Source organism: Silurus meridionalis, chromosome 15, assembly GCF_014805685.1.
Source record: "Silurus meridionalis isolate SWU-2019-XX chromosome 15, ASM1480568v1, whole genome shotgun sequence".
Lineage (NCBI taxonomy): Eukaryota > Metazoa > Chordata > Actinopteri > Siluriformes > Siluridae > Silurus > Silurus meridionalis.
Genome location: NC_060898.1, coordinates 4,560,215 through 4,575,794, shown reverse-complemented (window position 1 = coordinate 4,575,794; position 15,580 = coordinate 4,560,215). Strand labels below are relative to the sequence as shown.

At 40.7% G+C, this 15,580-nt stretch overlaps 1 protein-coding gene across 1 annotated transcript in view; it reads right to left on the bottom strand.

Moving 5' to 3' along the window:
* Nucleotides 1-1,659: 1,659 nt before the first annotated feature.
* The window catches only part of LOC124397819 (splicing factor SWAP), a 106,937-nt gene continuing 93,016 nt past the window's right edge, over nt 1,660-15,580 (bottom strand). Inside the window, exons 16-18 of the mRNA XM_046867636.1 lie at nt 15,095-15,256; nt 14,301-14,373; nt 1,660-2,334 (exon numbers count right to left, since the gene is read on the bottom strand). Coding sequence (XP_046723592.1) covers nt 2,275-2,334; nt 14,301-14,373; nt 15,095-15,256 — 295 coding nt within the window. The 3' untranslated portion in view covers nt 1,660-2,274. The remainder of the gene's footprint in view (nt 2,335-14,300; nt 14,374-15,094; nt 15,257-15,580) is intronic.

The window sequence follows — 15,580 nt, the reverse complement described above, 5'->3', positions numbered from 1 at the left end:
TGAAAGAAAGCTGGTTGTGACACTGAGGTCAATCCTCAAGCCCGGTTTAGAGGTGCAAAAAAAAAAGCTTTCTCAAGGGCGTGGAAGAAAGCTGAGCCCTATTCTTCAAATGCGGATTATCTGGATCGGATTGTTGACAATTAGACGCAAGGCTGGATTTTTCTGTTCTTTGAAGCCGCCGAGCTGAGAAAGTCCGGCGAGTCAGACCAGCTTGGGATCAGGATTATTTAACCTAAACACGATTAGCTATGGATTTCAGCAGATTATGTATACAAAGGGATTGTGTGCTATATGTGGTTTAATTGGGATTATACATGTCATGAACCTACACACATTAACCCATAATGCTGAAGCTACGGGGAAATCAATGCAGCTGGGGGGGAAAACTAACAAATGTGACTGTATAAGTTTGCACACATCCCCATCCTCATGCCACTGAATTTGTTTTTGGGTATTAAAAAATTTAATTATATGGGGGTCCGCAAAGTCTGATTTCACATAGAACTACCAGTTTTCTCCCAATAAAAGTTAAGTTAAAATACAGTGTATAATGCTAATGATTTAAATAAAAATGTAAAAAGAAAGAAGCTTTTTTATAATTCTTTTTTAATGTCTAACTGTAGATAAATCCAAACCCCCTGTGACAGGTTTAAGTTTCACTTTCCATTTCTTTTCAGGGGCATCTTGGCAGCAGGGATTTAAATATTTAACAACGTCTGGGAGATTCTGTAAAGGTATATTTTGTTCTAATTTAATTTTGTAAAATATATATATTTTTTACTATTGAATGCTGAATCATTAGGACGCCGACTAAGAAAACCATTAGTCTAAAATCTATTTAAAGGTTTTTCTTTTTTCAAGGAAAAGTGCTAATTTAATGAAAGCTTATGGTACAACCTCAACTTCATCAATAGTCTGTGGCATATTAATTAAAAAAAAATCATTTTAATGTCAGAAAAAGTAACTGAAAGAGGTGCTTTATTATGCAACACATAAAAAAATTTGATATATTTTTTATTTAATCTGCACTTTTGTCAAATTAGGAAAATTTTTTTTTTTAGCAAATAAAATATATAGAATTAATAAATGCTTTTTGATTTTTACTTAGGAATATAAAAATTCAATGAATGAATATTAGAGCAATTTCTCAGTAATTGTCTACTGAAAAACCCATTAATCGGTGTTAGTAGCATGTTGCCATGGAGACTATTCCTGTACACTATTGACAATAAAACGATCATGTGCAAATGTAATTTAGTTTCCCATAACCACTTTACATACACAGTAAACAAAGGACAGTTTGTGGACACCTGACTGTAAGATCCGTATGTGCTTTTATAACATCCCATTCCACATTTAATCCCCATTTGCACTTATAATACCATCCACTCTTCTGGGAAGATGTTCCACTAGATTTTTTTGTGTGTTTGTGGAGATTTGTGGTCATTCAGCTACAAGTGTTTTAGTAAAGTCAGGTACTGATGTAGGTGAGGTGAGGAGGCCTGGGGTGCAGTCAGTGTTTACATTCATCCCAAAGGTGATTAATAGAGTTGAGGTCAGAACTCTATAGCAGGCCACTCAAGATCTTTAACGCCAACCTATGGACACTATATCTAGACACACACACACTCTGGACATAATTCATGGACACACTCATGATCACAGTTTGTGACTCAAATTTTATTGACTGTTCAGTTTTACAAAGCAGATGCAAACTTACAGCATGAAGGCCACATTAGTTTAAAAACAAAAAAAAACAACAGAATCTTGAGCAGCCGAAGGCTTTAGAAAAATGAACCTGGCTGGAAATGATAAAAAAAAAAAAAAAAAGAAAAGAACCGAGACGGAAGAACAGGAAATATTGTAATCCTTCACAGAAGGATTTAACACTGCCCTGTGGTAGAAGCCTAATCACACAAGATGGGGTCCTGTTATCAAGTTAGTCAAATGGTCTAATTCGTTAGTAAAAATAAACATGTTTACGTTTTCAGACTTTTACACTTTTTTTTGCAATAGAACCTCCTGGGGAAAGGAAAAAAAAAACACTGGGAAAACCTTAAGCCCACAGTATCAGTAAACCCTACATGCTGCCTGGCTCATCACAAAGCGTGAGCTTCATTACATTAAAGGGAATCACCGGTGATGCTTAATTGAAAAGATCCAGAGGAGTATACGTAAAGGGAAAAAAGCGTATCGGTACAGCGCTGCACTGCGGTCCTGCAGGTTAAAGTTTGGTGGCTGGTTCAATCGTCGGTCTGCTCCTTTTCACATGTCTCAGGACGGGTTGGGCTGCAGGCCTTTGGCCAACATTGCTCGTACTTTAGCCATGAGGTCCTGTATTAGGGAAAGAAAAAAGAAGAGGCAAGTTACACATTGGAGTCTTAGGGGCGATGGAATGAGAACATCAGTAAGATGGTCAGTAAAATTTTTTAAGTAAACCGGAAGACAGAAAATCTTTATACAAAAAAAACTAAACAGGTTAACCTACTAATCTACTAACCAACCAACCAATCAAAATAACTCAACTCAATCAACACACCAAGCAAGCAAAAGCAACCAAACCCGAAAACACATAAATAAACCAAATAAACCAACCAACTCACCAACCGACTAAATATATTTAAGAATCAACCTACCAACAACCAACCAAACAACTAACTACCCAAATAAACCAACCAACTAACCAAATAAATACACTGACTAAATAATACCAAACAAAAAACACTTTAACCAACCAAATTAACCAACCAGTTAAATATAACCAACCAAGTAACCCCACCAACCAACCAACCAAAATATAACCAACCAAGTAACCCCACCAACCAACTAAAAAATAAACCAAAAAAAAAAATCCATCCAAACAACCATATAGCAGCATAATCCATAAAAACATCAAGAGCCTCAACCAATATTCACATTAAACATCAAAATAAGAAAAAAAGGGTTATCGGTGCTCTTAGAAGCCCTGCTTCAACCTAATTCAAAACACTGCTGATCTCCTAGCACACAACAACAGTCAAATTTTACACAATGGTTAGAAAACCCCCCAACAAAAAACATCCAATAAATGGTGGTCATGCAAGTGGATCTGCCTCTTTGCTGAAGGAGGTCAGAGATGAACAAAAATGCTCTGGTTGGCTCAAATAAGCACTCTTTACAACCGCGGTGAGCAGAAAAGCATCTTGAAAATGAATGCGGACGAGCCACAACAGAGGAAGACCACTGACTGTTCTACTTCTGCCAGCCATCAAGAGGAGCAGAAACATCTTCAGGAGCACAAAGACTGAAGATTATGAAACTGGGATAAACTAATCATTTATTTATGTCGAAATGATTTGCATCTATTCCTTTTTTTTCTTTTTTTTATCAACCCAAGGAGAGTCCTGACAGCAAAGTGCTCCGTGTAACGACATGGATGTAAGGAGATTGAATGGAGATGGTCATGACATACTTCAGAGGCTCTTCTCTTTGCTGCAGTAAAGTAAACAATACCAGGACGAAACATTTCTGCACTAAATCGCTAATGAGGTCACAGATCGCATGGAAGTAGCTGCCGATTTTCACAACACCCCATACAATACAGCTTGCCTTGTTTTGACTTCTTTTGCCACCTCATCTGCATATGTCACATAAGCTTCCTTCTCGACTTGCACATGCAGAATGCACACAAATGCACGAGAAATGTGTCTCTTTGCTTGAATATTCGCCTCGGGAAAGGTTTTCACGCAAGGACATTTTTTGACAAAAAAAAAAGAAAAAACCTGCAGCGCTCTCCCGGAGTGAAATACAGTTTTATTTTTTTTCCTCCTTTGTGCATGCATCTCGATCGCAAGTAAAGGTATATCGTTTCAAATCATGCTTCACCCCCAAAAATGTGAAAAAGATGATTTCACCACCATTTCAGACAAGACAAATCCCAAGCAATTAGGTCAATGAGGCGAGTGTAGAGCTCAGAGACAGAACTGTCTCCACAAGGATCTGTATTAGGCCCTCTAACTTTTCCCTTTATATATGCTGCTTCTGGGTAAAATTATACGTAAACATGGTATTCGCTTCCATTGCTGTGCTGATGATATACAGTTGTATATTTCAGCAAAACCAGATTAGAGAGATCAGCTTAACAATGTTCAATAGTGTGTAAAGGAAATTAGACAGTGGATGCTTGATTACTTCTTTCTGCGGAAGTACAGAGTGATAAGTGACCCTAGTCTTTCCTTTGAGGCTCATGTGAATAACATTACCAGGAACGCCTCCTTCCACCTTAGAAATATTGCTAAAATCAGAAATATGATGTTACTGGATGCAGGAAAAACTAGTTCATGCTTTTGTTAGATGAGACTACTGTAATGCTTTACTGTTTGGGTGTTCGAGTAACTGCATAAATAAGCTTCAGTTAGTCCAGAATGCAGCAGCAAGAGTCCTAACTAGAGCTAGAAAATATGACCACATCACCCCTGTTTTAATCAGTATACACTGCTCCCCATCAAATCTCACATTGATTATAAAATACTCCTACTGTATCTGAGTGAACTTCTGTACCATTATGACCCCCCACACCTACTTAGATCAAAAGGTGCAGGCTATTTGTGGTACCTCAAATAAAGAAGACTACAGCTGGGGGCAGATCTTTCTCTTATAAAGCCCCACGGTTATGGATCGGCCTTCCAATCCGTGTTTGGGACTCAGACAGTCTCAGTTTTCAAATCGAGGTTGAAAACATTTATTTAGTCAAGCCTTTTTTAGAAGGTTTTTCTTAGGTAAAAGAGCAGATATGAAGGAATCATGGGTATTGAGTGTTCGGTGAACTGGGCTATTTGTATGCTGTCGTCCCCTCACTCTCACACGTTCATTTAGGGTGTTGACGGTGGTGTGGATGCGTCTCTTATCCCAAAGATGTCTGTTTTACCTTCTGGATCTCCCTTTTAGTTATGCTGCCATAGCAAGTCTTGCCGGAGTCCCCAACTTCACAGTGCCCTGAACTTTTATACAACAATAAGGATCCATTATATTACGGAGTAATAGTAGCTTTGAGAATGGATTTGGACTCTATTCCTGGGTCAGTGTAGCAGACTGTTGACATTAAGTACAGTTTGCATCTGATCATCACTGAACACCTCAACATCGTTTAGATGTAAGAAATTGGAGATTCCGATGAGGATCGGTTTCCTCTCGAGTCTGGTTCCTCTTAAGGTTTCTTTCATATACTTCCTTATCTCAGGGAAGTTTTCATTCCCACAGTGGCCAGCAGCTTGCTCGTTAGGGACAAAATTACACTTATAACAAACAATCTTATATATTCTTTTTTACCACATGATCAGAGTGAAGCTGCTTTGAGACAATGTCCATTGTTAAAAGTGCTATACAAATAAAAATGAATTAAACTGAATTTAATAGAATTGTGTTGAGAAACAGATCTGTGTTGTGCATTTTCACCTCCATGATGCTTAAATGGAAGAGGTTTGGAATAACCAGGACTCATGCTAGGGAGAAAGACCTTGGTAAGAGATGTGACTAAAAAGTCGATGGTCATCTCAAACATCACTGGAACATCCTACAGATCTCTTTATCATTGAGAAGAAGCATTTATCTTACTTAGGTTTCTGTAGCCAGCTAGACATCAAAAAAAGCACTTGAAATGAAGTAAACTTCAATATAAAAATTTACAGAATTTATAACAGAGCAATTATATTTCATTTGTATAAATACAGAAATGTAATACAAAGGATAAAGCTTAAGGCCACAGACAGAAAATAGATAAGGATGCTACATTCCTGTAGATATGAGAACATTTCTAATTAGGAGTCCACAGCAGAGGAGTGTGTATACTGTGTATAATAATCACTGTGTGTTTTTTTTTTTACGCCTCTGGACATGCCCGTGTAGCTGACAGGGTCACAGAGTCTTTTTCAGCACATCTAAGCCTGCTGTCACTAATGCAGTTTAAATCCAGCGCACTGCACACTCCTGTGCTTCTTCTACAGCTCTGCCTCTTCACTTGTGCATTACATTTATTAATGCTGAGAAGAGTTCTGTGTCAGGAGATCGCACACGTTCGGGCTTTACATGGTACCGTACCAGGAGACGAGGCGTACTGAAATGTCAGCTGCTGTGTCTGGTGCTGATCGAAGATATACGTGCCGAGCGCTTCCGCTCGCGATCTGATCAAGCTAATGTTTCACTGGTGACAGCTTAATGCGCTGTGCTTATTTACGAGCGTGCCGCCTTCAGCACCTTTCTGCCAAACTGCTCAGCATGGACGCAGTCCAACCTGGAAGGTATGCGTCACGTGTCACGAAGATAATCAATCTCTCAGAGCAGGAGGCATTTTCGTAGGAGGTCGACCAAGATGAGCTATCGCCCCGGCCCTTGCCTTGAATCCTCTCGCCTCGCCTGCCACGGCTGAGATATCGATTCAGAAAATTTCCAAAAAAAAGCTCACCGAAAATAATCATAAAACAATCCGACCAATGAACGAATGCAAACATGCTCGTCAGCACGCTCGCGCACGGAGGCGGATAAATAGAGCACTCGCTGCTGCGGGGGCAGGCGGCCCGAGCGCCGAATAATACCGAACACTAGCAGTACAGTATAACATGCTAGCTCACGCGCAAAAGGAAACCATAAAAGCACAGGAGCAGACAGTGAAAAGGCTCTTCTGACCGCTTTTTGTCTCAAGCTTTATTTTTTTACCACATATTCAAATGACAGCATCGGTCAGCAAAACGTACAATGCTGTACAATAACTACTTCTGAAGCTATACAGCAATTGAAATGAATATAGCAAAGACAATGATGAAAAATCCTAACCAACAAGTTCTAATACTACCGTAATTAGACCACCAGTTTCATACACATTAGTCCGCCTCATTACCTGAGGTTAAAATCACTCACAGCATTATTCACAAACATGAACCTTATGGTGATTTCTTCTTGTTTATTCAACGTTCTAAAAGTGCTTATCAAAAACAACTTACAATTATTTATTCTTTCCATTTTAACAGTTGAGGGTTAAAGCCTTGCTCAAGAGTCCAAACTCAGAAACCAACCTCCGAATCAAAAGTCCAAGGTCTTAACCATTGAAATACAATTTTCAGCTGTTAGACATTACATAGATTATGATTTAATAGATTTATCAGTGGTAAAAAGTGTTTAAAATCTTGGACTTTTGGGAAGTTTGTCAATTCTTCAGGACATCTGGACTGTTGATCCCAGCTTCTGACCACCACGATTCCACTGCTGGGATTTTAAAGCTGCGCCATACACCGACCAGGCATAACATTACGGCCATCAGTTAACAGTTCTTCAGCAGTTTGAGCTACAGGAGCTTGTCTGTTCGACGGACACGGGCCGGTCTTCGCTCCTCAAGTGCATAATCAGCCTTTTCATCACTGTTCCTTCCTTGGAGCACTTTTAATAGATACTGACCACTGCAGACCAGGAACATCCCACAAGAGCTTCAGTTTTGGAGAAGCTCTGACCCAGTCATCTAGCCATCGCAATTTGGCCCTTTTCAAACTCGCTCAAATTCTTACGCTTGCCCATTTTTCCTGCTTTTAACACGTCACTTTAAGGACAAAATGTTCACTTGCTGCCTAATATTTCCCACATACTGACGAGTGCCATGAAGAAGAGATAATCAGTGTTATTCACTTCACCGCTCATAATGCTACAATGTTATGCTGGGTTGATGTAAAAATCATAAAAATAAAATCAGTGGCCTGTTAAATTTTATATATTTTTTTAATGGGATTCATTTGCAAATGTTCTTATAAAAGACTCATACACTATTCAGACACAAGTACTGGAACACTTGATTTCTCCAGACATATGTAGTGTAGTTCGCCAAACTGTTACCACTAAATTGTATAGCGTGTCTTTGGATGATTTAGCATCAAATCTTTACTTCACTTGTTCTAAGACAGTAGAACCTGTACCAGCATGACAATACCCCTAAGCCAGCTCCATGAAGATATAGTTTTCAGGGGTTGGAGTGGAAGATCTCCTGTTATAGAGCTCTGAGCTCCACCCCAGTGAACCGCTTTAGGATGAATCATAACCCCAGGCATTTACACGCTACACCATAGTCACTGAGCTTAAATCTCCACAAGCACACTCCAAAATCATGTTCAGCATCTTCCCAAAAGAATAGAGGTTTCTATAAGAGCAAATAGGGCCTCAATGTGTAACGAAATGTTTAGAAAGCATGTCCGATTTTTATCATCAGGTGTCCACAAACTTTTATCCATATAGTGTATATGAGACATGGTGTGGAACATTGCATCGGCAAGCTGGGAATCTTTGCATGATGTTCTACAGCTCCTAGATCCCTCACTAAGCTGAGATAAAGAGCTTCGCGCGATACAGCGAGTCATTACGACTTACTGGATTGCGCCGAAATCTTCAGTGTCATTACAGCGCGTCGAATAAACACAGCTGCATGGCTCGGAGAGCTCAAAGTGGTCACAGGGAAGAAAAAAAAAAAAAAAACCCTAAAATATTCAGCTCCGCACATGGATGCTGCAGCTGTCTGGAAGAAAGAGTTCTCACACACACTTTGCTTCACTCCAGGATTGCACACTCGGCCGTGATCAATCCTGGTTCCGGTCTATATTATATTTACTCTGCTAATGGAAATTCATTTGCTCCACTGTTTATCCGAGCCACAAAAACTCCACAGGATTCCACCAGGGTGGAATTTGGGTCTCTTTCCACCCAAGCGCATTTTCGTATATATATATTGCGTTATGTGCTAGTTAGTCGAAATCACCAGACACAAGCGGTGTTTGGGGAAAGCGGTCTTCAAAATACCGCCCACTTTCCTGCTAACAGCCTCGATTCACACAAGGCCTCATGATCGTGTTTTTTTTTATTTCCTTTGTTTTTTTTCTTAGCAATTGTTTTACCCTACTTCCCAAAAGTAGTTTCAATCGTTCAGGAATCTAGACTGTGTCTTGTGTTCAAGTTATCACCTTGCTAATTACTTTGTTTTGCATCGCATGTTGTGTGGGTGCGAAAGAAGAGAAGGAGGACGGAGATTTGTTCATGTAAATGCTCCGGAGACACTCCAGTTTGTTTCTTTTCACACATTCATTTACTCGCATTTGAGCACAACATAACTGTTACAGCAGATTGTTTTCCGCAAGCTGAAAGAAAAAAACCTGCACAAATGATCTCGCTGAACAATCGCAAAGTTTTGTGCCATGCTAGCGCATGTAAATCTGGTCAAAATAATTAATCTGCTGAATTCTTTTAAGGTGTTGAAGTTTCACTAGGGGGGATTCAGAGGGGATTTTTTATGACATTTATTTAAAAAAACAAAAACATTTTCTTCACCACTTTTCGGAGTTCTTGAGTGTTTACACGTCTCATTCAAATCCACGATTGCAAACAAAGTCGTGAAAACGGCTGCAAATGTGAAACCTGTCTAAAAAAATAAATAAAAACAGACGGCTTTAAACCCTTTGGCTTGTGAAATGCCTTTGTTTGCTCGTGTCGTTCTCCATCTCAAGGCCTGTAGGCCACACTCGTGGTTTTTTTTTTTAGCATCCTTCAGAAAACCCATTGATATGCATTGCAGGCGTGATGCAAGCTTCTTTGCGGACAGAGATCGATATCAGGTGAAATTTAGTTTGTGCTATGATGTGACACTTGCGCAAACACACCGGCTGTGCTGGAGGCGTGGCTCGCCAGGGGCTGACATCCCCTTTAAAAGCAAAAAGGATGACTGAAGCCTCGCTAAGATCATTTCATTTGTGCACCCTGTGAACTTTGTATCACACTACGGCGTATAATTGGGATTTACTGGTGCAAACTGTACGTCATAACGGCATGGTCTTTCTAAAAAGTGAGACCTTGTCCCTATTGAGTGTACTTAAGGCTCATTTCCTGGCCGAAGACAATCGCAAGCTCCTATCGGCTCAGACCTATAACCTCTGAGGTCACCATGAAAAAAAAATGCATTCCCTGTCCGTTCCCCTTCAGTTAAATGGCTTTCTGATAGGTCGTATCTGTTGTGCAAGACATTTCTCAAGAAACGTTCAGAACTAGGAGTTGGGCGATTTTGATTGGATGCCAAAATTCCCTTTGTGCAGCATTCACACTATTACCATTCTTATAAAACAGCAAACAAGTTGTGCACCACTTCACTACTCCGCTGTAACTTATGGCAAGGAGTCCGAAACAAGATCGCACTGGTTTCAAATAATCTGAGACTCCTAGTCCCTAAATTTCCTGATTCCCTGCATGAACCTGTAAATCATAAATAAAGTATCTTACACTCACTTGTCTATCTATACTAGAGGTCGGCCGATGGATCGGCTAATTATGCTGCAAATTAGGTTGATTATTAGGAAGGCGGCTCTGAGGAAAGCTGACGCTGGCATCTCCTCTCATCGCCAGGGCAAAAAAAGTTGCACTAGAACAGATCACATCCGACAGACAACTAGCATGTACGTTCTTGCGCTTGTGTGAGAGAACATAACTGTCCCATGCCAGCAGGTGGCATTAGCCTGTATTCCCATCCAAAAATGGGAAGAGCTAGAACTGTGAATATATAAAGCAAGCAGCGTTCACACCTGCCGTATCCGTATTTTTTGTTTCACTTCTTATTATTTAACTGATATATTTTATGAGATGAAAGAAAATAAAAAACCCTGTACCCTCTAATCTGTACCTCGCACACCTACTTAATGCTCCCTCATTCTGTTACACTAATGACGAATGAACGAGACCCTTCGGTCATCCTTTAACACTTGCTGATTATCTCCATCTAATCAAACCATCAGTCCCTCGCCGTGCTCCGATCTCCCTGCACGTGAAATAAGCCGGAATGAAATCCAAACACATTTTAAAATCCAGTCCGACCTGCAGAGAATCGCGTAAACACTTGCTTCTTAGCATTGATAAGTGCTTTTTAGGTGGAAAGAGATTCAGACACTCATTCTTTCACACAAGCACACACTCCAACAATGTGCCTACTTCAAGCCTCCTGCGTGTACAAGTATTCGTGTGCGTTATCAGCAGCAGCACTACGTTCTGTCAGCAGCTGGTGGTTTTAACAGCGAGCGTCCCTTCGCTCAAAGATCCGGGTTCAGTGGTGTCAGCATCGCTACGTAACGAAAAAAAAAAAAAAAAACTCCAAAGCTCTGCGGCTCGATCGACAACAGGATATTGCTTCAAGCCAGAATAAAAGCGTGCTTAGCAGAGCGAATTTGCCTTCTGTGTGCGATCCGGGTGACACTTGTGCAAGAACTGGCAGCTAAGCAACAAGCGCCACGCTGGAATTATGAGGTTTCGGTGAGCCGTTACATCCGCCAGCTTTTCCAAACGGAGTCCCAGAGAATAACCGAACACGTACGTGGCATTATGAGGGCAGGGATCAGTCGAAAGCTGTTGAGGGGGACAGATGCGTGCTGAAATGACACACTTTGTCTTCTCGCTTATGAACACACATTAAATAGGCAATAGATTGTGGACACTGGACCATAAGCTTGGTATGTGCTTTTAGTTTCCATACAGGGAGTGCAGAATTATTAGGCAAATGAGTATTTTGACCACATCATCCTCGTTATGCATGTTGTCTTACTCCAAGCTGTATAGGCTGGAAAGCCTACTACCAATTAAGCATATTAGGTGATGTGCATCTCTGTAATGAGAAGGGGTGTGGTCTAATGACATCAACACCCTATATCAGGTGTGCATAATTATTAGGCAACTTCCTTTCCTTTGGCAAAATGGGTCAAAAGAAGGACTTGACAGGCTCAGAAAAGTCAAAAATAGTGAGATATATTGCAGAGGGATGCAGCAGTCTTAAAATAGCCAAGCTTCTGAAGCGTGATCATCGAACAATCAAGCGTTTCATTCAAAATAGTCGACAGGGTCGCAAGAAGCGTGTGGAAAAACCAAGGCGCAAAATAACTGCCCGTGAACTGAGAAAAGTCAAGCGTGCAGCTGCCAAGATGCCACTTGCCACCAGTTTGGCCATATTTCAGAGCTGCAACATCACTGAGTGCCCAAAAGCACAAGGTGTGCAATACTCAGAGACATGGCCAAGGTAAGAAAGGCAGAAAGTCGACCACCACTGAACAAGACACACAAGCTGAAACGTCAAGACTGGGCCAAGAAATATCTCAAGACTGATTTTTCTAAGGTTTTATGGACTGATGAAATGAGAGTGAGTCTTGATGGGCCAGATGGATGGGCCCGTGGCTGGATTGGTAAAGGGCAGAGAGCTCCAGTCCGACTCAGACGCCAGCAAGGTGGAGGTGGAGTACTGGTTTGGGCTGGTATCATCAAAGATGAGCTTGTGGGGCCTTTTCGGGTTGAGGATGGAGTCAAGCTGAACTCCCAGTCCTACTGCCAGTTTCTGGAAGACACCTTCTTCAAGCAGTGGTACAGGAAGAAGTCTGCATCCTTCAAGAAAAACATGATTTTCATGCAGGACAATGCTCCATCACACACGCCCAAGTACTCCACAGCGTGGCTGGCAAGAAAGGGTATAAAAGAAGAAAATCTAATGATATGGCCTCCTTGTTCACCTGATCTGAACCCCATTGAGAACCTGTGGTCCATCATCAAATGTGCGATTTACAAGGAGGGAAAACAGTACACCTCTCTGAACAGTGTCTGGGAGGCTGTGGTTGCTGCTGCACGCAATGTTGATGGTGAACAGATCAAAACACTGACAGAATCCATGGATGGCAGGCTTTTGAGTGTCCTTGCAAAGAAAGGTGGCTATATTGGTCACTGATTTGTTTTTGTTTGGTTTTGAATGTCAGAAATGTATATTTGTGAATGTTGAGATGTTATATTGGTTTCACTGGTAAAAATAAATAATTGAAATGGGTATGAATTTGTTTTTGTTGTTGCCTAATAATTATGCACAGTAATAGTCACCTGCACACACAGATATCCCCTAAAATAGCTAAAACTAAAAACTACTTCCAAAAATATTCAGCTTTGATATTAATGAGTTTTTTGTGTTCATTGAGAACATGGTTGTTGTTCAAATTAAATCCTCAAATAAAATTAATCCTCAAAAATACAACTTGCCTAATAATTCTGCACTCCCTGTATAGTCCCCATTTGCTGTTAGAATTTGGAGTGTGCTTGTGGAGATTTGGGCTCAGCCACAAGGGTGTTAGTAAACTCAGGTACACTATATCGCCAAAAGTATTGGGTCACCTGGTCATAAGTACGGTATGTGTTTTTTGAGCATTGCATTCCACATTTAGTCTCAATTTGCACATATAATTCCATCCACTCCACTGAGATGTTGTTCTGCTAGATTTTGGAGTGTGCTTATGGATATTTGTGTTCATCAGCCACCATTACAAAGGGCAGGTACAGATGTAGGTCAGGGGGCCTGGGGTGCAGTCAGCGTTCCAATTCATCCCAAAGGTGTTCAGTAGGGTTGAGGTCAGGCCATTCAAGATCTTCCACTCCTTCTTTTTCTTCCACTTGCTCCATACCACTCTGCATACCACCTCTACATCTGCCTCTTTCAATCCAACCACTTCCAAGTCTTTCCTCACCACATCCACTAACCTCCTCCATGGCCTTCCTCTTTTCCTCCTTCCTCAGTATTCTTCCACCGATATACCCCATGTCCCTCCTCTGCACATGTCCAAACCATTTTAATGTCCAAACCATCTCGATCTCGCCTTACCTCTTCTCCAAAACGTCCTACATGCGCTGTCCCTCGTTTCTACTCCTGTCCATCCTCTTTACTCCCAATGAAAACCTCAACATCTTCAGCTCTGCTACCTCCTGCTTCACCTCCTGTCTTTTACTCAATGCCACTGTCTCTAAACCGTACAACATCTCAGGTCTCACCACAGTCCTAAACTTTCCCTTACACTCTTGCAGATACTCCTCTATCACAAATCACTCCTGTTATCATTTTTCTCCATGAACTTCTTCACTGCTCTAACACACGCTTAACTACTTTGCACAGTCGACCACAGATACATAAACTCACAAGATCTTCCACTCCAATCCATGTAAACCCTATCATGGAGCTTCCTTTGTGCACAGTGGCATTAACATGCCTGAACACGTTTGAGTCTTAGTTCAAGTGACAGGAAAATTTTGTTACCACATCCAAGTTCATCTTATACAATTATATACCTCCAACTTAGTGGAGACTAAGTTTGGGGAAGAACCATGTGTGGCTGAAAAGATACAATATATGCTATTTGTACTCCAATAACATACACATACATCCTGCTTTCACTGCACAATTTTAAGCCTCATGACATTTCCTGAGTACAGAGTACAGTTCGTCAAATTTGCCCACATACCTGAGTGATTTTGTTTTGAACGGAAGAAATGATGGTCGACGAGACCTGCTTGTCTTTTTCCTGCGATGCGTCCCTGTAAAAGCAAAAGGCAAAAAAACATAAGATATGCATCACCTATCGACAGGGACTAATACAGCATTTGTTAAAAAAAAAACAAAAAAAAAACTGGCCTGTATTAAAAGCTGCAAGGACAGACTTGGGAAAACAAGGAAGTCCAGATCTCTGACAGGTAAAATAAAGAACTACACTATGAAATGTATGAAATATTCATCCAGCCGCAGAAGAACTGAGACAGAAGCGTCACAAATCACCCTACGGGTTTAACTTTCTTTTCTTTTCTTTTCTTTTCTTCCTTTTTTAACGGAACCTGAGAAATTCTGACAGACTACTTTCATACCCAGATGTCCCCTGTGGTGATTTGAATAAAACAATCAATAATGGGGAAGGAACAACAATAACAAACACAGTGTGTTCTCTTCATTCCTTTCTCCTTGTGTGTCACAAAAAAAAGAGGGGGAAAAAAAAAAAGACAGGAAATCGGAAATCGCTCTGTGACTCAACGCTTTCATGTTTCATTCAACAGGTCATTAGTCTAGATGTCAAATCACGCCAAAACTGCAGGAAACTCGCAATGGAAAGTGACTACTTTTCTTGTGATGGTAATGTGAGATTCACTAAGAACACTGTGGGACACTGCTGTGAGTCAGGAGGGGGGGGGGCATAAAAAAAAGAAGTATAGTCATATAAATACACCTCAGTTTTCAAAAAAAGTCCCTAGCATGAGATTACGTTACCTGGAGCTTCGTAAGCTAGAGGTAGGGCTAGATGTTGGGGAGGAGTTCGCAGTGTGGGCGGAGACTTTCCTGTTTGCTCTTCCCCTATCTGGCGACTTGGAGGAAGTCTTTGAATGATGGACAGACTTTGAGGACTTCTTCTTTCTCCTTTCCCGAGGTGATCTGAAACACATTTACATACAGGTTCAAAATAACTAAAAATAATTCGGAAGCTAGTAGATGCAATAACTTCTAACAATAAAACTCATTCATTCCCAGCTAGGTACAAATCAGCATAAAAGTTTGGAAAATCGGCCGAAATACAGCTGACACCGTCCAACTAGAGCTAAAAATAAATCGACCAACCCTCAAAAAACGCCAGACATTTAAGTTCTTATCCTTCGTTCCTAATCTAGACATACATGCTTCATTGGTTAAATATGATGCTAATTTTGGAAACAGAATGAGAACATTTGGAGAGAGAATAGAAGCAACTTTTTAGAAATG